Below are 24,714 nucleotides of genomic sequence, written 5' to 3' on the forward strand. Positions count from 1 at the left end.
CTTCCTCCCTGCAGCTGAGACGTTTGACTCAGACACCTAATTAGTTTGGTGTTTCCACCTGAATTAGTCATCAGTGTGAGTGTGTGTGTTTGAGCACTGTGTGTGTGTGTAACAGCACCTGAGAGAGTTCATGTGTTATTATTTGCAGCGTGACACAAAATCATTTAAAAACCTCATCTCAACTTTTCAGGAACTCATCTGTAAAGTTTAACTTTTTAAGAAAGGATGAGGCAGGTGATTAGTATCAGTTATTTAATGCCTGTAAAGTCAATTAACAATATGTTTAACAAACTAATCCTCCAACATATCAAACATTTTAAGTGAATACATTTATTTATCACACTCAGAGCAGAGCAGTCAGGTTTCATTTCAGCACATATGAACTTTTTCACACTCAGACTTTAAAATAAGTAACTCACTTTGGCATCAGTCAGACACACCTCGTGTTTTTTCCTTTTACTGAATCATCATTTAAACAAAATGTCACATAAAGATTTTTCAGTTTGGAAAGAAAACAGATTATTCTTGCATAATTTAACTTTTTCCTTGGTGTGATGGATTGAACGTAATATCTACAATAACTGAGGCCACTCAAACTAAATAACTAAAGAGTGTATATATAAAGCTTGGTGAAGGTTGAACACATCCACAAAATGATTCATCACCCACCAACCAAACTCCAACATCTCCTTCGTTTAGTTTTCATATTCCTCACCAGTTTTTAATAACAAAGTGATTCTGGCCACACTGAGGATGGAAAAAAACGAAATTTAGAGAATAAAATCACAAATTAACAAAAAGAAAGTGATGAGAGATTAAAAAATAAAGGTATTTACAAAGATGAATTGATAAATTTACATGATTTAAACTGCAGATGTACAAAAAAGAAGTTAACTTACAGGAACTAACTCTTAAGTCTTGAGTTTAAAGTTTTGAATTCAAATTAAGAAGTTGTAAATTTATATTAAAAAAATTACAATTAAAGAGTAATGTTGAACAAGAAAAAAATGTGAATTAACAAAAACAAATTTTAAAATGAACAGGATCAAAGTTGTACGGTCAGAAAAAACTTGAGATTAAAGTTATAATTTAGTCTTTAATTTAGGCTTTTAAAATGTTCAGAAATGACTAAAAGTTTTAAAGTGAAGAGAAAGAAAATTGTAAAGTAATACAATAAAGTTGCACAAAAAAGAAACCAAAAAAATTATAAAAAAAAAAACCCAATGAAATATTTTTTTACATTATGAGAAAGATGTTGTAACTCCATGGGGATCATTTTTCTGTTGGTGAAAATTTGTTTCATATATTCTCTTTAAATCTTTCTTTCCTCGTTGTGGCCTTGAGCTGTATTTTTTTATAAACAGTAATAAAGAATAAAATAAAAACATAATCCTTTTTGTCTTTCCTCTTTTACAAACTCTTTTTAGTCTGAGTAATTCAAACTGTATGACTTAATGATTGAACTGCATAGGATTGAAAGAGTTAAATTAAAAACAACGTGTGTCTGATCTGGAAATCTTCTTCTGCTGGTCTCACAAAAAGACTTTTCTTTTTTTAAAGCAAACGTGACAAATATCAAAATAAAAACACATTTCTGACTCCACAAAAACCTAAAACACAGAAGTGATCTTGGTGGTGGCAGAATAATTTAACAAACGCAGAGTGTGTCTAAAAGTCGGTGCAGTGTCTGTAGAAGTGGAAGTAGTAATCAGTAAAGAACGCCCCCGCGTAGTGGTGGTCGGTACTGCAGTCTGCTTGACCCTGAAGAAAAAGAATGAAAACATGAGAAATATACAAAAGTCTTAAAAGAAAAACAGGAAAATTCTAGCCGGATATGAAGACTGGTTCCCAAACATATGAGGATCTTAACTCGACAATTACAAGATTCAAGGATCAGTTTAACTCGTAACTCTTTACTTTAGAGGTCCACAAATTTTATCGTATTTCTTTGAAATTTCCCCCAAGTTTTCCTGAGAATTTCGTAAAAATTATCTAGTTTACAACCCCACTCTGGGTGAATATCACATCTGAAGCCTTCAGTTGTATCATTTAAAACATTATAGGCCTGATAATAAAGGTTTATCATTTTACATGTGATCTTAATTATGCATATGCAAACTGGGCACTAAAGAACTTGGTGAAATTAAATAACAAATAGTTAACTATCAACTGCTTATTGGGAAATTGAATTATTTACTGCTTCTCTGTAAATAGCAGAAACGTTGGGATACTACAAAAAACATTTTGTGCTGGGTTGTGATTTCATTTCAAATAAACTATTTGCTTATCGTCACCTTCCTACCGTACAATTTGGAGTAAATTTCATAGAAACTGGAAAAAAAACAGTGACCTACCAATTGTGACTTGCAACAATAAAATTCGACATTATTTTAAAGAAGTTATGTGCTAATTTTAAAGACATAAGAAAAAACTTTGTCCAATTTTTACCTAAGTGTGATGAAATTTGCGAACCTCTAAAGTAAAGTGTTACCATTTAATTCAATATGTAGTCAATAAATGCTGCAAAAACAACAACTTGTGAGTCAGACCCTCTGATCTTACTACTTTCTTTCTGAATAGTGCAAAAAACATTAGATTTTATAAGAAATGAGGAAGGAAACAGATAAAACCAAGTTTCTTACAGCCACAGCGGAGCGAAAGTGATACGAGCTCTGCCGAAGTCGAGCCACGTGAAGAGGCCATTCATGTTCTCCCTGCAGAGACGAAAACACCAAATAATGATTATGTCGCTTATTTTCCTAAATTAAAGTTGAATCTTATTTGATAAATAAAGCTTAGACGAAGCTTAAACGAAGCTAATAGTCCTGGATCAGAGTTAGCGAAGCTGTGATTAACATGCTGCCGTCACAGTGGGAGGAAAACCCTGCCTGGCGTCCATTATTCATGGTGTTTTCCCAACACGTCATGCATTTTTAACCCTCGTGATAACTGAGTCAGTGGGCTGGAACCTCAGTGACCCCAACACACACACCTACACACACTCTGTCTCGTATGTACCTGTGTGTTTGATGGGTATCTGCTCCCTGTCACTGTGTTTATGTCCATGACGGCGGAGCAGGCCGCTGACTCGTCGAAGCTGCACAGATGAACCACCAGCAGCTCCGTGGAACTGCACAGAAACAGTTAATGGAAACAAAATCATGATAACGTGAAGAAGAACTTTATCAACCCTTCACTTTGGAATTATCAGATCCATAATTGAGGAAATGTTAGAAGCTGATGTGATTTTATCACTCACTTCATGAGCAGAGTGACTCTCATGTTGACTGGAACAAACTGGCTGATGGGAACTCTGAAGATGTATCTGCCCGGCCTGGAAGAGTGACAGGAAATCATCAGTTCCTTCTGTTTATTAATGCAGGAAAACTGAACTATTTTAGTTCCTAGAATCACAGATTAAAATAAAAAAAAAATCAGCCTCTGTCTGAAACATTTCAATCTAGACGCTGTCTCTTTAAAGCTTCCAATCCCACCTCCGGCTTCCCTCTGATTGGCCAGCCTTCTGGAGGTCTTTTGGGGGCTGAGCTATGGTAAGACCTTGGTGTTTGAGGCCAGCAAGTCTCATGAAAATCTCGTTTAGATCTAGAGGTTTGAAAATCTGTACACCCTCAGTCTGAACACCCACCTTTAAATATGAGAAAGCAGAATACCCTCTCTTTAAAGTGCTGTTTTTGGATTTAAAATCTCCAAATTAGGGACACTTTTCATATTTTGCATCAACAACTTTTAAAGGCGGCACCAAACATGAATATTTTTTCCTTTCTCACGTCTCCACTTACCCACACTCGTCTCTCAGGCAGTATTTGCTGTCAATCACCTGCTGACTCTCTCTGATCATGAAGGTCTGGATTGTGGTGTTTGTCCCTGAATCAGACAGAAACACAGAATTATATCAGCACCAATGAAATGTTGCCACGTAGATTTTGTCTGCTATCAGATTTTTTTTTTTTTAATGTAGAATACTAAACACTCACAGTCTCTGGCACTTTTCAGCTTCTGATATAATTTTTTTCTTCTTGTTTCTGTCGAGCAACAAACACCAAAAATTAAAGAGGAGTATTTTGTTAAATTATGAAACTTTATCTTTCATTTTATTTTTTTTATGCATGTGCAACGTGCTGTTTTTACCGGTTATATTATGATTTTCGTCTACAGGGGAGTCAGTGGAGGTTATGTTGGAGTCAGTGCTGCCCTCTGCTGGTGCAGAGCAGCAGTACACCTGATCACAGTACAGCAGGTCACAGAAGTCCACATGTGGAGGCCAGGGGCCTGGTGGAGTGGTCGGAGGTACTGATGGAGAAAAGTTGCGTTTAACTTTTTTGTTTGAGCACCGCTGCAGGTTTGAGTGACCTGTTTTACGAGGTGTTTGTTACCTGTGCTGCTCCAGGCCGTGGGCTGCGGTGGGATCAGAGTGTCGTTACTAAAAGATACAAAAGAGAAAATCAGAAAACAAAAAGAAGGAATGGAAAGAAATTATATTCACAAAACAAAAGCAGATGCTGGTTTTCCTACCTGATGCCGGGGTAAAGGTTGGAGTCTTCCTCTCTTATATTGACCAGATACAGAGCGGTGATAGAGATGACGCTGCACAAAACCAAACACCATGAGTGTTTCAATCAACGAGTCCTCACAGTTAATGCATCTTATCAGTGATATCTCACCAGAACGCCATGGTCGTCAGAAGAGCGAAGATGCTGGCCTGGAAGACTTTATGCTGCAGACAGTGGCTGTTTTTCTGGCTCTCGCCTTCTTTTTGACCTTTCCCGCCTTTACTTATTTCAGGACTTGGAGCTGTCGACACAACGCTGAGCTTCCTGGTTTTCCTGTCGGTGAAAAACACAATAATTCATTTCCTTTCTCTAAAATAACTGATAAACACATTTAACTTTTCTTTCACCGAGGGACAAACTAGAAGGTTGAACGTTATATGTATTTTTTTTACTTCGAAGGTCCCTTATTGAAATTAGCGGGTCTTTGGCTTTCCTCCCAGCCCACAAAATGTGATATTTAAAGACAAAACCTGTGCTTAGTAGAGCTTGTGAATGTAAAATCCTGACCTAAAACGAGCTGTTTGGATTTTCCGGGATTTGCCCACGCCAGCGATTCCCTTTTTTGACCAATCAGGAGCAAGTCTGACCTGATTGGAGAAATCTGTCCAGCAGCAGGGAGGAGAATGCCAAAGTTGAAGAGCCATCACTGCTCTGTTTTTGGCTGTAAACAGCCACAGAGTTCCATGCTCAAGCTTCCCATCTCAGAAGAAGACAGACTAAGTGTCTAGAGTTCATTTATCAAGGAAATGTTCCAGCTACACTCAGTAAAACTTTGCATGTGTGTGCTAGTCACTTTACGGCCGACTGCTTTTCCAACTTTGGACAGTCCAACAGAGGGCTAGCGAATAGACTGGTCCTGAATCCAGGCGCATTACCAACCATCCTCCAACAAACCTGGGACCCTGGAAATGTGAGTATTTTAAATGCTGTGTGCTGTGGAGCAGATGGAAGAGCTTTTCCTCAGTGTCCCCCCTGTCTCTGTGTTAGCTTCAGGATGCTAACTTCAGCTGCGGTTAGCCTGTTGTTTTAGCCTGTAATGTTACGGTAAAGGAGCTTCTCTGTTTTCTAAACATTGTGCACTCGGAGCTCGTGGCGCCGCTCTCAGTGACGTGGAAGAGCGAGGCGGTATCAGCGGTGGCTCATTTACATATGAAGGCCACGCCCACTAAATCAGAGCGTTCTGAACAGAGGGGCTATGAGAGCCTGGAAACAATGCTGCTGTGCTTGATTTATTGGCTTTTTGGACCAAAACATGTTACTACCATTTCATGAAGACATCAATGATCCATATAAGGGACCTTTAAAGATGGGTGACACATCTCCACCTTTTCTAATCGTACAAAAGTGGAGCCAAAATCCCCTTGTGAGGCAGCAAGTCAGTAATGAATTTCTTAGTATTTTGGCTTCACTTTTGGGGATGTTATGTCATCCACTTTTAAAATGTAGTTTTTGCACAAAAAACATACGTATGTAAATGCAGATATTGAAATCTTTTCTGCTCCTTTGTTCACACACAGTCACTTTGCAGCCTTCAGACACACACATGGCCTTGAACCTTAATTTGCTTCAATGCACTGATAACACAGGGATACAGATATTATGTAACACTCTTAAACACATGAGCTCTTGCACACCCACTAAGACACATTTAATCAGTATTTTCCATGCAGCTGGATACTTGACAGAATAACCAGCACGCTTTTTCTTCAACTTTAGGTTAAATGAGAAGTCTAAACCAGAAAACTGCTCAGAATAAGACATTTGTTGTTGACTCAACGTAAAGTTGAATGTATAAAAAGTACCCGGTGGAGCGCAGGCTGCCTGTCAGACTCTTGAGTTTGGCCAGTCTGCGGTTCCAGCCCTCCAGCTCTACGATTCGAGTCTCCAGGTTGTCGGTGAGCTTCGACAGCTGCTGCACCGCCCCGACGTTCTCCATGAAGATTTGCTCCTGGAGGGAGGATGTCAGTGTGGATCATTAGCAAAGTTACATGATTATTTTTAAGAAACACCTTCAACTGTTTAAGTCTATAAAATGTTATTTCTGCAGAATAAAAGACGGAAATTCAACCTTGTCCACCATGAGGAAGTTGTGAATCTTGTCACCGTCAGAACAGCTGATGTCGCCGACCTCCTTAACAGCTGACGGCAAAAGCTCCTTCACCTCCTGAGCTATTATACCTGAAATGTAAATAATATGCTTAAAAGAAATAACAACACTAAATGGATCACGCTCACCTAATTTAATGCTAATAATGTAGCTTGGGACACGTACCTGTCTGGTGGGTGTGGTCTATTCCCATGGTGGAGGCGAACTCTGGTTTATAATCGAACTCAACGATTCTCATTTGAGTGATTCTCTTCAGTTGTTGCTCAGAGTCAACCTGAAAAACAAACAGATCAGCAAAAAAAAAAACAAGGAGTCTTACCCAACTTCTAACGACTGCAGTTTCTGCCACTACCACTAGGGGGCATCAAATTGCAAAATGATAAACATGTAACCACAAACATCGTGGCTAATACCTCTGGATTTGGGATGTGTTGCTTGTCTTACCTCTTGTATGTTTTGCTTTGCGCGGCGGTCAGACGGCTGCATGATGGAGCCCATCACCTTCGCATTTCCACAGACGACCAGCGCCTCATCAGGGGAGTCGGTGTTAATCCCAACTCTACCCTGACACACCACAGAGTCCTGCACCATCCCTCGCTGCCACAAGGCGTCTCCGTCCATCTCAAACTGACCTGGGTTAGAAGCCTGTGGAGGGGAAACACATCGAGGGGAGATTCGTACATATCCAAACCCTCTTAGTGGTCAGATTTACCAGTGGTTGATGATTCAAAGCTGGTTTCGTACCCTGACAATGATTCTCTCTGACACGAGAGCTGTGAGGAGGAACGTCTCCTCTCCTCCCACCGAGGCGTAAAGACCAACCACCATCTGGAAATATCTACAAGGAAACACAGCGCTAAGGAGCTAGCTCCAACTTAATGAGTAGATTTATACATGACTAAACAACGGTTACTCACGTACCTCTGGTCAGGGTTTGGTTTGCCCTTCTTCCTCATGTTGTTGGCTGTCGTCTCGCTGAAGTGCAGCCGACCAAGTGTTACCTTGGTGATCTTTCCTCCAGGCAGACTGACCCTGGAGGAACATGAGTAATAATCTTTACAGGACATTTTGTTAAAGGTTTGAGTGGCATGGAAAACAAGAAGTGCTGGCAAGCAATACAAAAATTCAAGACCAGTGACTGTGATGATGGCACTGACTAGTACGTACCTTGCTGAATGTTCTTTGGGAAGTTCTCTTTGGCTACTTCAGCGGAAACTCTATCCATCTACCATTAAGTGTTTGGACCTTTATGGCAAGTTTTGTGTGCTTTGTTTGGGTATTTGTGAATCTAGTGTTGGGGCTCGAGTGGGAAGCTCCCAACAAAAATCATCTGGCTCGAAACTGGCAAACAATGCAGACATGAACGATAGGTACTAAATTTGTACCGAGTGGACTTGTTCTTCCCACATGGGAAGTTTCTTGTTGAGCATCAATGGAGGCAAACTAGAGAAGACTCAGTTGGGTAAAGATCTAACAGGCTAGATCCTGGTTTAGAGGGTTGTTTCTGCTGCTATTTACCTGACAGGGTGGAAGGACTTCTTGGTGCGGTCTGACTGGGACTGCTCAATGGTCACCTGGTGACTTGGAGATTCAAGCTGCGAGGAACAAGGGGTACAAGTTATTTTTGGAAAGTACTTTGATTCTGTTGCCAAATGTTTGAGTTGGGCTAAATCAGTCCATTTTTTTAAGACAATGTGTAAGCCCCTGGCAAGTCACCAACCAGGTACTCCGACCAATGTATATTGGTCAGCAAGATTCTTCTGGTGCAATTTGTAGCCATTGACCTGTGACTAATTGGACTGTGAGGATCTTAGCTGGTTTGATTGGTCTTGTGGTCTCTCATCTCTGATTCCAACTAGGAAGTTGAAAAGTCTCATACCCACCTTGATCCCAAACACCTTTATCAGGAAGTGGTCCACCTGCTGGGGCCCACTTGGCGTCCTGACATACTGTGGTTCTGCAGCAACACCGATGTGAACAGTGACCTGAAAGTGATTCTTCTTCTGGCAGACAAAAGCCTCATCTGCTGCAGAGTAGATGAAGCCTTTATCTGTGTCGACGTGGTAGGCAGGCGGCGACCTGTCCCAACAGAAGAACAGCTGTCTTTAAGAAGTCTATCAGACCAAAATGTTCCAACAAGTAGTGGAGGAACTGACTCTGTACTCACACTGTCTGGTAGCTGCCATTGTATATAATGCTCCAATGTTCCGGCCTGTACTGATCCCAAGTCAGCAGCTGGTTGGGTACTATACTCAGTCCACCACCACCTGTGCAATTCCCGACACTACCACCAGGAGTTCTGTCCCCTTCACCACTGGAAGCTTCAAACCCAGCAGAAGGTTCAGTAGACTCAGATCTTCTCCTTTTTTTAGTGTCCGGGGAGCTGAAGAAGGGTCAGAACAACAGAGTTAGAACTCACGATGAAAAAGTCTGACTGGTTAAATACGGTTCAGACTTTAAAAAGTTATCAATATGGTGAAATCTGTTAGTAGGGGCTGCTTAATTTTGACATTGCTAGACCTGGTAAGGTGTTGCCCCTATGATACTTTCTTGTCCCCAGCTTTGGCCTTTACTGCAAGTTATGTGGTGCTCCACAAGGCAATGTTGTAGTTCCTCCACTGTTTTCCATATCTTTGTTCTTACTTGGGACATTATTTGCAAATCTATGATCTATCCAGCTATTTTCTTATCCTAACCTTTGTGAGGGATATAAAGTCAGCTTGCTGGGCAAGTTAGTTGTGATTGCCAGCATCCTCGGCAAATGTGTCCAGTTCCTCTTGGGGCAATAAGAGGAATTCCAGATCTATCAAGAATGGGTCGCCATTTTTGCACCTGTTTTGGACCGCCTAAAGCACAAGTTAGCTCGCGGACATTGGTGCTCAGTGGTTCCTATCATTGGATTTTTGTTGTTTTCATTCAACCTATTCTCTCTAACACAGCAGCCCCCTGCTAGATTTAGGCAATTTTATTCGGCAATAGTCAAGTTTCTAGTTTCATGCCTGACGAAGATGCTTACCGGTCATGTGCTGTAGAGCTGTAGCCAAGCCGAACTGAACAAGCTGAAGAGGGTGTGACTACATCTGGGACTTGACCCGGACCAGTGCAGCCTGTAGCATAACTGTTCATGTGAGGCACTGGTGGGGAAGGAGGTGTGGGCGGGGCATACACACGCGAGCAGCTGTCAGGGCTTTGGTAGTGCGTGCTTTCTGACGAGTGGTGTGCATGTTGGTGTGCAGGGCCAGGTGAGGTCCCAGTCTTGATGTAAGTGTTTGTGAGGCCCAAACTGCGGAGGTGATTGTGGGTCAGCAGCTCCTGTTGGGCCAGGATGGCGTCCTGATCCTTAAAGCGGCAGGACGACGAGGGGATGCGACGTTGTGTTGGCTGAAACACTTCCTGTGGCATCTGCTGGTTGTACCAATATGGTGGCTCACGATTGAAGTCTGCTGAATGAAAGAGTAAAGTATATTTACACATTTGTTTATGTTTTTTTACCAAAGCAAGCCTGCTGGCTATCGATATGATAGCTCAGCTAATTTGCTACTTATTTAGATCGACAAAGAGGTTTCGAAGTGTGTTTAACACCAAGTTTTAAGGAAAGTACTTTGAGAAACATTTAAGTCGGACTCGTGAGCTATTTTAACTGTTTTGCTGTTCCATGCTAGCAAAATAGCCTAGCATGCTTCGGCTAAACTTTCAGTACCCACACTTTTTTAAGACATTCCAGTTGTCTTTTTTAAGATATTAGTTATTTATAAGTTTATTTTGTTCGGGCAAGGTCTCTAACAAGAGGAACCAGCAGAGGCACCAGAGTTAGCTTCTAGCTAATTTACTCATGTCAAAAGGACACTGAAGACTTGCTGATGTTGTAGCAATGTTTTAGCTATTAAAAACTGGATGGTGTTGGACTTTCAGACCAGATTTCATAGATTTAGTCCCAGTTAGAGCTCACATGGGTGTTAATAATCACACTGTGGACTTTAAGTTTTGCCAAAAACGGTCTTTGTTTGATTTTCTATTTGGGCGGATAAAGTTACGTTGATCTGGCAATTAAACTGTAGTGATAATTAGCCTTTGCTAATCCTAATCTACACTGATACTATTCTTGCGATAAATATTTGACGCTCTGAACGTTACCTGGTATCTGGGCAGGTGAACAGGCCTCTGAGCTCGAGTCAGGAGGAGAGTCAGGGAGCATGCTGGGAAAAAACCAAACCAATAAAAATCAAACTTTACAGAAATTATCATAAACACATAATTATATCTTGTCAGCACGAAGGTCGTATCATTTTTTTTTACATTGACTTCCTGTTAAACGTGTTACATTTTAGGTGTTTGATAAAGTGAATTTATAATAATAATTAACCGCCGCTGCTGTATGGAGCTACCTTTTTCCTTGATTTATTTATGGCCTTCACTTTGCTGATAAGCAAATAGGTCAGTGTTGTGTGTGTGTGTGTGTGTGTGTGTAAGCGTGTTATATAACTACATGTGAGTCCCTAAGTGGTGATGCAGCTGGTTTCTCTTCACTTTGCAGCTTCACTCAGATTGAAAAGATAAACCTGGATGTCATATGAGGTCCTGTGTTTTGATTTTAGACTGAACCTGATTTGCCTGATCAGTAATCAAACACAGAAAGGGAAGGTGAAGTGTGGAGTGGGTCTTACAAGCTGTTGGGGTCCATGTCGTTGCTGAGGTACTGCTCCAGGATGCTCGTATCGACGGGGACAGAGCTGTCCAACACACCGCTCACATCCTGACCTGCACACAGACACAGGGTTATAAATCTGCCTCGACTCTGACAGCCTGAGTCAGTGTGAAGTTCAAGGACTGTTATATCTACCTGGTCTACCTGAGGTGTCCCTGAAAGACCTAACAAAGCTGCATTTGATGGTCATATACAAAAAAAAGGCTCAAAAAGGCTCCTTAATGTCCCCAACTAACCCACATCAGATAGATTACTTAAATCTCCCCTTGAGACTCAGATCCTCAAAAACCACGACCACCTCCACTACCTCCTGATTTACTCGTAATAACACTATTTTCTAAAGTTCTTAAATCTTACAGATAAGAAAGAGCATAGCATTACATCTTTGATGTTATGGGATAAAAATTTAATTCTTACCGTTGAAGAACTGCTGCAGCGCCTCGTTCTCCCCCAGCACCTGGGGAGGCAGGCGGCCTGCTCTTGACTCCATGCTGCCCAGCAGGAGGCGCTGCTCCCTGGTGGTCAGGAGGGGATCAGGAGTAACTGCACCTCAAGCTGCTGAACAGAATGATAATTATCAGATTCACTGAACTTGAAAAAAAGTTTTATACATTATCATTATTATTCTTTTTAATTAAAGCTCCTGTAAGGAACTCTAGGATTGCATCTGTTTGGTGACCCCTGTGGACAGATTGATAAATTTAAGTTGTTACTACACTGAAACATCATGTAATATCAGCAGAACCCACCAAACAAGTTTTTTAAAAAAGAGAAAAAAAATAACAGTCTTATGTTTGTACAATAAATAGTTATTCAGCCATTTAAGGAAAGATAAATCACTGACTTAAAGCTCCTGTGGGGAGCTCGTTATGAAATGAACTGAATTTCAGAAATGTCCACAAGCAAACAAGATGGTTAGCAGAGAGACTATTTTCCAGAAATCCCATCAGAACATATACAGGACAAAACCTAAAGACAGATAATATGTATTAGTTTGTCCAGAGGGGGCGCCAAAAGCGACTGAAACAGAAAGCTGCACAGGAACTTTAAATGACTTGCTGAGAAAATTGAATCCTTAAAATTTTGAAATGAGATTTGTATCAGCTTAATATAGCTTATTTTTATTACAATGAGGTATTTCCACAATTAAAGAGATTAAATATCTTGGTGCAATTTTAGTTTAAGCAGTTGTGGTTCTTCTTCTTTGTGTCCTTGTTGCGATTTATGAGAAAAAGAAACATCAACCCTTTTAATTTCAATGTCAAATGTAACTCACAATGAATATTTTTATATCATTATCCCAACTGTTGAGTGAAATTAATTTGCATATTACAATCGAAACCCCTCTTAAGGACGAAATGTTGAATATGCAAAATATATATTAGCACAAAACTTGTGTGATGGTCCAATGGGATTCAAAATTTACACTGTACAGCAACAGATCAGAAATATGACACTAAATCTTTTAAAAAAGGTTCATTTCAAGCTACAAAATTTGGCGTCATCAGGACACATATGGAGCTAAAGATGTGTCATTAAAAAAATCACTTAGTGTGTTAAAAGTAGTAGTGTAGTTCAGCTTAAAGAGTAACAAAAGTTGAATTGGAACTACTTTTATTTCATCTATTTAACAGCATTTTAAATTGGAATTACTTAATTAAATGATTTACAGGTTGAAATATTATTATGCAAAGCCTTTATCAAACTGTAAAGATGTGTAGAAATGCAAAAACTAGATGAAGCCCTTTTTGGCACAAATAGACTTTTTCTTTTTAAATAAAATCTTGCAGTTATTCCTCAATGTTTTTATATCTTCCCTCACAGGTCTTCTAAGATAAACCTGAGCTGAAAAACCCAGGATAAAGTCTTGATTTTCCCCGTTTGAAGAAAAATCAGCAGCTCGACCTGAAACAGCAGCAGACATGTTTGCTCAAACACACCTATCCTCCAAGATGGCCGTCACAGTGAATCAGAATATCTCAGTTAATCCAAAACTCTCGTCCTCAGGTACAATCCATCTCTGACCTGATCCAGGTGTTTGATCAGGCAGCTTTTCCAAATCTGTGAAGTCTTCTCCTGGTCTTTTATTGGAAGTAAATGTGTCCTTTTAGGCGATTATCCGTCCTCCTGTGGCGTCTGCGTACCGTCTCTACCTACCAGCTGAACTTTGAGCTTTGAACAGGAAAAGGTGAAGACACACACCTGACGCAGGCAGTAACACACCTGTGTGTGTTTGAGAGATGAGGCCATAAACCGACCAGTCATTTTACTGGAAGTTTATCCAGACACAGACAGGAAATGCTATTCTTCTGAGGACCGCTGTTGGCACTCATTCTGGTCTCTTAAATTTTTACCTCAACCTTTGCTTCCCTGCTTCTTCTCCTCGCTGTATCCTTGGAGGTAAACGGAAAGTCTGCACTGTAGATCGAAAGTTAAAACAGGCAGCCTATTAGCTTGGCTTAGCCTAGCTTAGCATAAATACTGGAAACATGCAGCAGACTTTTAAAACACAGTAAAGCCTCAAAGAAGCTGTTAAATAATAGCTGACTGTTCAACTTGTTTTGCTGTAGCTGTGAGTTTAAGAACGTCCTCAGATGGTTCAAAACTTACACTGGACCTCATAAGTACTAAATAACAGAACACACACACACACACACACACACACACACACACACACACACACCTTATCTACTGTATGTCAGAAGTAAATACTAAGATGGCCTTGATGTATAGCCTACTTTCAAGGTTTTAGAGGCAAAAATGGATGCTCCTGTTAACCCAGCAGAGGGCGCTAAAGACGTATTGAACGGTTTTTTAAAGAATGAATTATATTTGATAAAGTAGTTAAGTCGCCGCACCTAAATTGTGCAACAAGCTCCCCCTCCACATAAGGCAAACCCCCTCACTGTCCGCTTCAAAAAAAAGTCTTAAAACCTATTTTTATTCTTTGGCTTTTAACCCAGCTTGAGACTCTGCTCATGTTTTAGAGTTTTATGTTTTTTTTTTATTTTTTTTTTTATTTTTTATTAATTGTTTAATTGTTTTAAATTATTTTTAGAACAATGTAAGAATGATTTTACTACATGCACCGTTGTTGTAATGATTTATTTGTTTTATTTGTTTTATTTTTAATTATTTATTGCTTCACTACTTTTATGTACAGCACTCTGTTTTAAAGTGCTTAATGAATCATTTTGAGTTGAGTTGAGTTGAGTTATCTAAATAGAGAATCAGTTTTTCATTTGTAGACATATATTATGGGATCCCAGATCTAGAGTCATGTTAAGGGAAAAACAAGGTTTTAATTTAACTTGTAACAGCAGAACAATAGTCTAAACTATGATACCACAATGTACAAGATATAACTCTGAATGAAAAATACTGCAACCAGCATAAAGTCTTAATATACAAGCCAAATTATCAATGTTTGATGAAGTAGGTTATTTATAAACAGTTATTGACTTGTCATTTTGTCCATTTCCACACTCTGTGCTCCTGCTGTCACTGTATTGGACCAATCACCTGTCAATCAAAAATCTCCAATACAAAGCCCGCCCACAACCCCATTTACACACCTGCTCCCTGATAACAGGTGGCTGGATATCATATATATATATATATATATATATATATATATATATATATATATATATATATATATATATATATATATATATATATATATATCCATCATCCATCTATCTATCTATCTATTTATCTATCTTTCTATCTCTCTATCTCTCTCTCTATCTATCTATCTATCTATCTATCTATCTATCTATCTATCTATCTATCTATCTATCTATCTCTTTATCTATCTATTTATCTATCTATTTATCTATCTTTCTATCTTTCTATCTATCTTTCTATCTATCTATCTATCATCCATCTATCTATCTATCTATCTATCTATCTATCTATCTATCTATCTATCTATCTATCTATCTATCTATCTATCTATCTATCTATCTATCTATCTATCTATCCAGTCTTTTATTTATACACCCCTTCTAACATTTATGTCTTTTATATATCTATGAAAATAGGGGCTGTTGTTCATGCACCTGTCTGTCATTTGGCCAGCAGGGGGCAGTGTAGGATTATTGTTCCTTCACCATATTGCTGACAGCAGAGAAGAAAATTTGAATTGCTGTATTTAACAAAAGAATATGGTCATATTTAACATTTCCTGATAAGTTAGTGTCAGCTTGTGAGTGACCAGATGATGGCGCTATTTTGCATTATTTTCCCACTTTAATCAAACTCATTAACCATGCTGACCCAATTATTGCTGACACACTTATCCAGTCCCTCAAATGTAAACAGATTAAAGTTTGAGGTTTTAATTTGATCCCTGGTCGTGTGAAGAAAGTCTTAAAAACAGCTCGTAGATGACTTTATATATCGAGAAATAAAACAACTACGACTCTTTATGACTCAATAAATAGCTCGAGATTTACGAGGAAGTTTTCTCTAAAGGAAGTTTGTAATGTGGTGCTAAATACACAGACAAAAACAAAAACAAAAGGTTTTTTTTTTTATAAGCTGTTGTGGTTTTCCACATGAGTTTCATCAAAGAAGTTTTTTTTAAACTTAAACCAACAGGAAATTAACTGAACAGCAAACAAGAAAATAAAACTAGAAAAAAAAATCGACATTATTCAACTATTTTGAGACAGAGCGACCTTTTTAAGATGATCTCACTTGTTTTCAAAGGTCTTTAAACCTTTGCCAGGTTTTTTGGTGGATGAGTGATTTTACGTTTTATTCCCACTCTCGTCCCTGTGACCTCTGACCTCCTGGCGTCTTCTGTGAATTAAATATTCTTCAGAAAAAAGAATCAGTTTAACAATAACTTTACAGCTCACTCTTATCTTATCTCACATACATATTCAATCACTCCTTTGTCTTCTTATCAGCCGAGGTTTACGACCCAGATCTCACATAACAACAACACCATCGTAACTTTGTCAATCATCTGCACTTTGATAATGATTTAAGTTATATTTCATGAAAAACATCAGTGGCTTTAACTACTCAGAGGGAAAACAGTCGATCCTTGGGAGGTTGGTCTGTAAATTCAACCCAATAATCAATTCATAAAGGGAGAGTTTGGAGTAATGAAATAATAAAATGCACACAATAGAAGGATTTTGTGGCATTTTAAACTCTTAACATCAAACTGGTCTGGATCAAATCCATCAGAGTAGAAAACCCTCCAAAGGAAGATCAGATATGCTTCTCTCCTGGTTCATGTGGAGTTTCCGAGCGCGATTCTTACGTTTAAGTGAATTAAATCACAGCAGAAACAACAAACAATGAGTCATTGCTCCAGTTTCTTCATTATTCCTTCTGGGTAATTGTGCGATTGTTTAAAATCACGGTGACTCACTTCTATCTGGATATAAATATCAGCTCTGAAATGACACGAAATACGTGTTAACTGCAAATTATCAAAATGTCATTGAACTCACAAATTTCTCAATGAAACCTTAAAGTTTGTTCCCGAGAACTTTTTCTTAATTCGTTCTAGTTTTTGATTATTGTCTCCTGGACCATCCTGCCACCGTGACGTGACCCCTAATGAACGGATACATGGAGGGATGGATAAAGCTTTAATTAAGGATTTGATTTTCATAACCAATTCTCAGATTGTTTGAAGAAAAATAACCCATTCAGAAGTCATAATTTACTTCAAGAAGCTAAAGTACCTTCAGTTTTCAACTGCCCATACAAAAACCTGAATATCCTGCTTTCAGCAGCTTCTCTTGACCAAGGGGGCAACATCCTGTTTAAAGAAAAGACACCTGTGAGGAAGTCCTTTTTATGGAAAAAATAATAACTATCTAAATTTTGTGTGAGATATTTCCAAAATAAATAATAAAATAAATTGATGGATAAAAAATAATTAATATCTAAATTTTGTGTGAGATATTTCCAAAATAAATAATAAAATAAATTGATAGATAAAAAATAATCAATATCTAAATTTTGTGTGAGATATTTCCAAAATAAATAATAAAATAAATAGATAAATAAAAAATAATAATGATAATAGAAATATATAAAATTAATAATAAAATAAATTGACAAATAAAAAATAACAATAAAAGAATAAATAGAAATATAAAAATTATAATGACAAAATTAGACAAATAGAAAAAAATAGTAGAATAGATGGACAAATAAATAATAACAATAAAAATAGAATAAATAGATGAATAAAAAAATAGTAGAATAAAATAAATAGACAAATAAAAAATAACATTAGAATAATTGATAAATAAAAGAATAAAAATAAAATTAATGGATAAATAATGAAAAATAATTATAAAATCAAAAGATTGAAAATAATAATAAAAAATAAAAAGATAAAAATAAATACATAAATGAATGAATTAATACATTAAGAAATACATAATAAATAAATAAATAAATCAATAGACGGATAAATAAATGAAAGCCCCTCATAAAATAAGCAGAAATATCTGACAATATTTTTTTTTTTACCTTTAATCAATAATAAAATATTACACATGTATTTCTGAGGACAGCTTAGAGATATTTTTCATATAATATGAAAATAAGAATTGATTTTACTTTAAATAGTGTTGTACTTTCATTAATATACACTATCTTCTTTACAAAGGAAGTGAGTGCTGCAGGAAGCCTCAGTTTGTCTTTGAAAACACTTGACTTTCTGCTCATGTGGCTCGATGACTTTCACGGTGGGGAAACTGTTCAGCTCTTCATGCTGCGGTGGCTCATTGTGTAATTGTTCATATTTTAATCCGTTTCCATCTGAAACTGCGTCACTCTGGCCTCAATCACGCCTGATGTGCGATCGTACGGATGATTCATAAAACACAGCGAGACACTTTGGTGCAGTTACATCCACGTTGTTGTTTTATTGACGTCACAAGACTAAAAAAAAACTTCACCCTGGAAGCTAAAACGACACAAAACTCATCATTATTTTACAAAAGTTTACAGCAAGAGAGGAAACAGGTGAACCATCTTTACAAGAACTCTTTTTTGTCTTTTTAAGTGCTGATTTTAAAAGTGCAGCAGTTAAACTGCCACACATAGGACATTCAAACAGCCTGTTTTTTTCAATGTTTCTGTGGTTGCAGCATTGGGCGGAGCCACAAAGCAAGACTCCGCCCCTACACATGTTGTTCGTCAAAATGAAACGTCTGATAGTTTACAAAATGTTCATGCAACAGTGATTGTGTGGCTCAAAAATTCAGATTCATGCTTTTATTTGCTTTTTTGTTAATGTTGAGCTGTGCAAAAGATGGACGGTGTAGCAGCTTTTCAAAAGTGAAGCCCAAAACATATACAGCTCCCTCTACTGGTTGGCAACAGTATAGGTCATAAAGCCTGCCTCTGACATGGAAAAATCTTTAAAATCAGGAAAAACATGGAAAAAATGTTTATCAGAGATGATTTCTTTCATTGCGGTTAGCTTAAATCATGCTAATTCATGTCCCAGTGTTTGTTTTTTAAGGCAAGTTTAGTTTGAATTCGTTATTTGATGGAAAAAAAGGGGGTCATAACATCATGTTTATTGTAACCTATGCTTTTCCTCATATGTAGAAGGGAGTTTTAACATTAAACTTACATATGTCTGATACAGGAAGTAAACAGGAAGTAAATAAATACTTGATTCTGATTGGTTGGAAACTTGTAACCATGGCATTTTTTTCTAAATAGCAAAAGCGACACCAAGAAAACTTTGACAGATCAAATACATTTACAGAAAGAAGTCACGCACATTTCACTTTTGCCTGTTGACACTGTGGCAAAAACGCTAGTTTCAGATTCTGAAGAAGAGTTAACTGGATTTTGAGTTTGAAAGTATTTTTTCTCCATTTTTCTAACCATAAATTTTTATAACACAGTGTTTTTGAAACATATTAAAACAAATCAATGCATGATTTTGACTATTGTATCTCCAGATTCCTCATTTTATAACAGGAAAACATCAGAAAATGTGTTGGAAGCTTTGCCAGGATGCTTCTCAGTCTTTGTTTTCCTCTTGGACCGAGTCCCTCCATACCTCTTGGGTGAAAAAAGAGCTGACAAAGAGACGAATATGTGCGACTTGCACCACATCTGGATTGAATTTTGGGTGTGAGGCACTGTAAATGCAAAGTGTAAACGGGCTCATAACGTACAAACAAACATTATAAACATGATTTCAGCAAGGACGTCTCTCACAGTCTACACAGTAGGAAAATAGGATTGTCACAGTAGCATGTATTTACAACGCTATATACACACATTTACTACACAAAATACACAAATACACTCATTCATAAGGGATTGTTTCTGTCAAGAACATCATCCACTTTGGAGAACGTTTTTAAAAAGACCAAATTTGGTTACGAACAGGACGATATCTGCCTTTTAAAGCAGTGAGTGAGCTTTGTTTTAATTTTTTTAATCATTGACTCAAGTTCAAGAGTAAATTAATGTTTTCAGCTTCTGAAACTGCACCTCTTTCTTGTTTTGAAGTTTTTAGGAGTCATCACTGGGAGAAAAAAATCTCACACAGCCTCTGCAGTTTTAACACACACTCTCCAAAACATATTGGCTGAGCTCTCACACACACACATTCACACACACACACACAGACATAATGCTCAGCAGCATTTGGTAGAACATTTGGCGGGTGGTAACACAATGCTGTAAATGGTGTCATATTTCAAAATAAAAGCTGGCAACTGCTCATGATCCCTGTGTGTGTGTGTTTAGGTGTGTGTGTTCCAGAGCCTGGGAGGTGATACATTTTCTTTAACATCTGATTGAGGTTTTTCTTTTCTTCTTTTTCCAGCTCTTTTGCTTATTTTGTGAAAGAAAAAAATAAAAACAAAGATGGTAGAGACATAGACGAACACAGAGAAATAAAGAGCATCAAACCGACAGTGTTCCTTCTTTCACCGTCTTCTGCTACATTTGCTACAACACAGTCCCATCAGTCTACAGTGTGTCTGGATCTGTGTGAGTGTGTGTGCACATGTGTGTATTAATGTGTCTGTGAGGTGTTTGCTTCACCTGCCATAAGTCCTTGCAGCGCCCCCTATAGGCTGACTATTCCAAGCAAAGAAGCTAAAAGATTTAGCTCTTTGATGTTAACCCTAAACAGTACAAACCATGGACATCATCTCAGTGACATCACCCATTGTTTTTTAAAGAGGCTTTTTAAGCCCGATAATTTTGCTAATTTTTGCATCAAAATGGATAAATTATGAAAAATGTCGTTAACAGCTCTTATTCAGAGATTAATCATCTAATGGGACAAAAGATTTTAAAGCAGACTGTTAAACATGTTCAGTTCTGCTGTAGAGTTAAGCATTGAAACACTGGACCTAATGGGGATATGACTAATGGAGCCACCATCAAGTGGACACTCGAAGAACTGCTTTTTACAGCAGTGGCTATTAACTCAGAAGTCTTGACTAAAAACTAGCAAAGTTTGAAAAAATTACAAATTTTCACATGTAAGAAAAAATGCAATGTCTATGAACCCGGTTACTTTTAGTGGCAAGATATTTATGGTGCATTCCATGTTACCCGGAAGTCGGAATCTATGAGTTCCGGAACGCCCCCTGAAGATGGAATCTATGAGTTTCGGAATGCCCCTGAAGACGGAATCTATGAGTTCCGGAACGCCCCCTGAAGACGGAATCTATGAGTTCCGGAACGCCCCCTGAAGACGAAATCTATGAGTTCCGGAACGCCCCCTGAAGACGGAATCTATGAGTTCCGGAACGCCCCCTGAAGACGAAATCTATGAGTTCCGGAACGCCCCCTGAAGATGGAATTTCCTACCAGGAAGTAGGGGGATCCATACCACCCCCAAGTTCCCGGTAGGAAATTCTGACTTCAGGGGTAAACAGTAATTAAGCTCCTGTTATATTCCGTGTATTATAGAAAGTCTGACTAGTGTTTGTCGCAATTAATCAGCCGTTTACAAAGTATTTTCTGATGTTTTTGTACAGAAATCAAGTTTTTCCGACTTGGCAACTGAACTCAGAGATGACGTTATCCTTTCTCTCCATCAAGTCATGTTTTGACAGCAAAATAGTCATGTGAGCTACAGTGAATTTATACATTTTGAAGTCCAATTTTTGACACTAATGGACTTGGTTTTAGTGGTTTTAGTGGTTTTAAGTTTGCTGTCCTACACAAAAATTAAAACCACATTTACAAATTTAAATTTTTTTTGTTCTGAAGTCAGCTTTGAATGTTTGATACCAAAAAAAAGGATGTCCTGATACTGTGGGATCATGAAACCTCCTACCTACCTCCTACCCCTTTTGGTAAGACCAATTTCTTGACAAGGACTTTGGCAGGTGAGAACTTGAGTTTGTGTGTGTTTGTGTCAGTCTAATGATGTGCGATGACAAACGCCACCGAATGCCTTCCTCTTCCTCTTTCTTCGTCCTCTTCCTCCTTCAATCCCTCGACTGCTACCAGTGCCTGTGTGGAGTCACACGACTGTTTCTCTGCATCCTCATCGTACGTTGAATCCATCATGCTCCCACGTACCCCAGCTACTCTTCCTCCTCTGAGGAGTCTGGGTGCCATCACTGCCCCACATGTGTGTTTGGCGAGCGCTGCCAGCTCCTGCCGGGCGAGCGGGTTGAAGAGGATGTAAAGCAGGGGGTTGACGCAGGCTGGGAGAGGAGCCACGAGCAGCAGCACTCCTTTCGCCGCCTCTGGTCCAGCGGCAGGAAGACGCAGCAGGGAGGAGAAGGAGAGGAAGGCAACGGGGAGGTAGAGGAGGCAATCAGAGAAGAGCAGCCAGGCGACATGTCGAGTCATCGCCACATCTTCCTCAGAAGTGGGTGGAGCTTTGTTGACCTGGCAGTAGAGGCGAGTGTAGGCGAGGGTCATGAAGAGGAAACACAATGAGTCGAGGAGCACCAGGGAAACGGAGAAGGCCAAAGAGGAAGAGGGAGAGGAGGAAGGTAGCGGCAAACAGAGGGAGGTACTGCTGTGTCCAGCCACCAGGGGGGGCAGTGTGACAGCCAGGCCCAACAGGAAGCAGAGACAGACGGACAGACGGATGGCGAATGGCAAGGGGGTGTGTCCTAGAGAGAGAGCATTAACACAATGAGCCAAGACTTCCTTTGTAACAATGTGTGTGCGTGTGTTTTTATTAAAAACTCACCTTTGTGTCCGTCAGTTTTGTTGCGGCGGTTTGTCGCATTCAGGCACCGCTCAAAGGCTGTGAGCGTTAGCAGGAAAAGGCCGGTTTGAGATGCATAAACACACAGGAAGCCACTGAGTCGACACAGGAAGCTGCTCTCCCACTTTGTACCATACCTACAACAACAAATACAAAGGAGGTGGTTTCAAGATAAAGGACCCAGAAGGTCCTAGATCTGGGGATTCTTTTGGATTCGGAGGACAACTGGAATTCAGGGAATTCGACAAAACTAAAAAGGGTTAAAGATCTGGAAACCTTTAGGAAAATTCAGAACTCAAATCCCTTCAATTCCAAGGATCGACCCTTGTTCTGATAGTCCGAAAGTTCCTGCTCAAGAGATCCCCAAGACTTAACCATAGTCCCCACACCCTGAAGGATCCTTAGGAAGTCCTAAGACTTCCAAGGGTCCCTCAGGTACCCGCAAACCAGAGCAACTCAAGTGTCCATAAAAAGTGTAAAAGCTTTTCCAAGGCCCTCCAAACCACACTCTCCCAAAAGGGTTCCTCTAGTCCCCTAAAGCCACAGCATATCAGGAGTTCTTGCAATGCCAAGTCTTCCCAATCAACTCCAGAGATCACAACAATCCAAGAGTCCCCCAAGTCCCTCAAAACGCCAGTGTTTCTCAATTCTTGAAATGCTAAGAGCCTTTCACAAACCCTTGTATCTCCAGTGCCTGGCAGGTTTTGCAAGTCCTAGCAAAGCTCGTTTTCCATGATCCATCAGTCCCAGGGTCTATGAGTAACAAGGGTTGCCAAAAACCACGGTAATCCACCAGTCCCCACAATCCCCAAATCTTTCCTCTAGCTCTGAAGTTTCTAATGTCGCAATAATCTTTAACGCTTTCAAAAATTGTGGCATTTCTAGACCTCGCTAAATCTGTGGAGTGTCCATGATTCCAGGAGACCCTATGAACCACCAGAATACCTGGAGTGCCAAGAGTTCTAACCAGTTTTCTTCACCATCCACACAATGTCTTCGGTTCCCTCAAGGCCCCTATAAACTCAAGTTCCCTAGCTTCAGAAATCTCACAAACCACAGCTCACATAGAGTTCCCTGGTTCCAAAGAGTTTCTTGAAACATCTGAAGTTCCCAATTCTCCAGGAGTTTCCAAGGTCCCAAAAATTACAGTCTTCCCAGAGTCCCCGCATCCCTAAGGGTCTAGTTCACTCTCAGAAACCTATATAAGTCACTGCAACCCTTTGCAAACATTTCTAAGAGGGCCCCATCATTGCTTGAATTGTAAGTCTCCCAACGCTCCACTAGTCCACAAAAGCCAGCCTCTCAGTAGAGACACTTGAAGTAGCAGATCTAGAGCATTGTCACAGTTCCTTTAACCCTTGAGCCCCAGCAACCCCGTGATTGATCCCTAAAGTATTCCTTAAGTCTCCCTAATCTCAGAGTTTCTAGTCTTCCAGGATCCCCCTTCACCTGTCAAACTAAACTTTGTACCTCCAGAAGTTTCCGTACGTCCAGGCGTCCACGGCCGCCAACCAGCCACTCCAGACCCCCATCAGACCGTTCACCAGGGCCAGTAGACCAATCAGCAGCTTGGGCGTCGTCACAGAGGAGACGGGGGAAAAGAAGACTGACAGGATGACCAGGCTGTTGCTGACCAATGAGAGAGCTGCGATCAGCCACACGCCTCCTCGGATCAACCAGCTGCCGAGGAGATGGAGGCAGGGGCGGAATGGACCTGGAGGAACCAGAACCAAGGGGTTGACATCAAATATCAACAATGGAATCAACGCTAAATGTTTTTTCTTTCCAAGGAACTGATAGTTTGAGCGTTTTGTGATACCTGGTGAGGGGCTGCAGTGGACCGAGTGTTCAAGTTTGGGTTCGTTTTCAAACTCCATCAAAAAATCCTCCCAGTCCTGATCCACTGCAGAGACACAGCACGCAGAAAAGTCTTGTAATTATAAATTCAGCTCATTAATCATGTCTTATATTTGATGGTTTTTGTTTGGGCCCACCTTGACTGGAGAGGACTGATGTTTCTCTCCCAGCAGAGTCTGCCGCCTCCTCTCTTTCCCATGAACCTCCTCCTCCTCTCCTCTCACAGGAGGTGAAGGCACAGCACTGGAAGGCGTATGGAAGCTCAATCACCCTG

At 39.5% G+C, this 24,714-nt stretch overlaps 2 protein-coding genes across 2 annotated transcripts in view; both read right to left on the reverse strand.

Moving 5' to 3' along the window:
- Nucleotides 1-1,668: 1,668 nt before the first annotated feature.
- myrfl (myelin regulatory factor like) lies at nt 1,669-11,873 on the reverse strand. The gene is made up of 23 exons (XM_074697804.1): nt 11,801-11,873; nt 11,343-11,436; nt 10,813-10,874; nt 9,695-10,118; nt 8,846-9,061; nt 8,562-8,757; nt 8,197-8,273; nt 7,600-7,710; nt 7,423-7,516; nt 7,123-7,323; nt 6,844-6,952; nt 6,640-6,749; nt 6,374-6,519; nt 4,683-4,844; nt 4,534-4,605; nt 4,395-4,441; nt 4,150-4,311; nt 3,996-4,043; nt 3,801-3,885; nt 3,260-3,334; nt 3,019-3,130; nt 2,643-2,714; nt 1,669-1,761 (listed from the first exon to the last, which is right to left on the reverse strand). Exons 1-23 carry the CDS (start codon nt 11,871-11,873, stop codon nt 1,669-1,671), a joined length of 2,841 nt encoding a protein of 946 aa, XP_074553905.1.
- Nucleotides 11,874-20,513: 8,640 nt separating this feature from the next.
- Nucleotides 20,514-24,714, reverse strand: part of LOC141810356 (leucine-rich repeat-containing G-protein coupled receptor 5-like) — a 40,755-nt gene continuing 36,554 nt past the window's right edge. Inside the window, exons 16-20 of the mRNA XM_074697803.1 lie at nt 24,578-24,711; nt 24,403-24,486; nt 24,054-24,297; nt 22,566-22,720; nt 20,514-22,485 (exon numbers count right to left, since the gene is read on the reverse strand). Of these exons, the coding sequence (XP_074553904.1) occupies nt 21,779-22,485; nt 22,566-22,720; nt 24,054-24,297; nt 24,403-24,486; nt 24,578-24,711 (1,324 nt within the window). The 3' untranslated portion in view covers nt 20,514-21,778. The remainder of the gene's footprint in view (nt 22,486-22,565; nt 22,721-24,053; nt 24,298-24,402; nt 24,487-24,577; nt 24,712-24,714) is intronic.

Source organism: Halichoeres trimaculatus, unplaced genomic scaffold (assembly GCF_033239565.1).
Source record: "Halichoeres trimaculatus isolate MK-OKI-2021-1 unplaced genomic scaffold, fHalTri1.1 fHalTri1_scaffold_21, whole genome shotgun sequence".
Classification (NCBI taxonomy): Eukaryota; Metazoa; Chordata; class Actinopteri; order Labriformes; family Labridae; genus Halichoeres; species Halichoeres trimaculatus.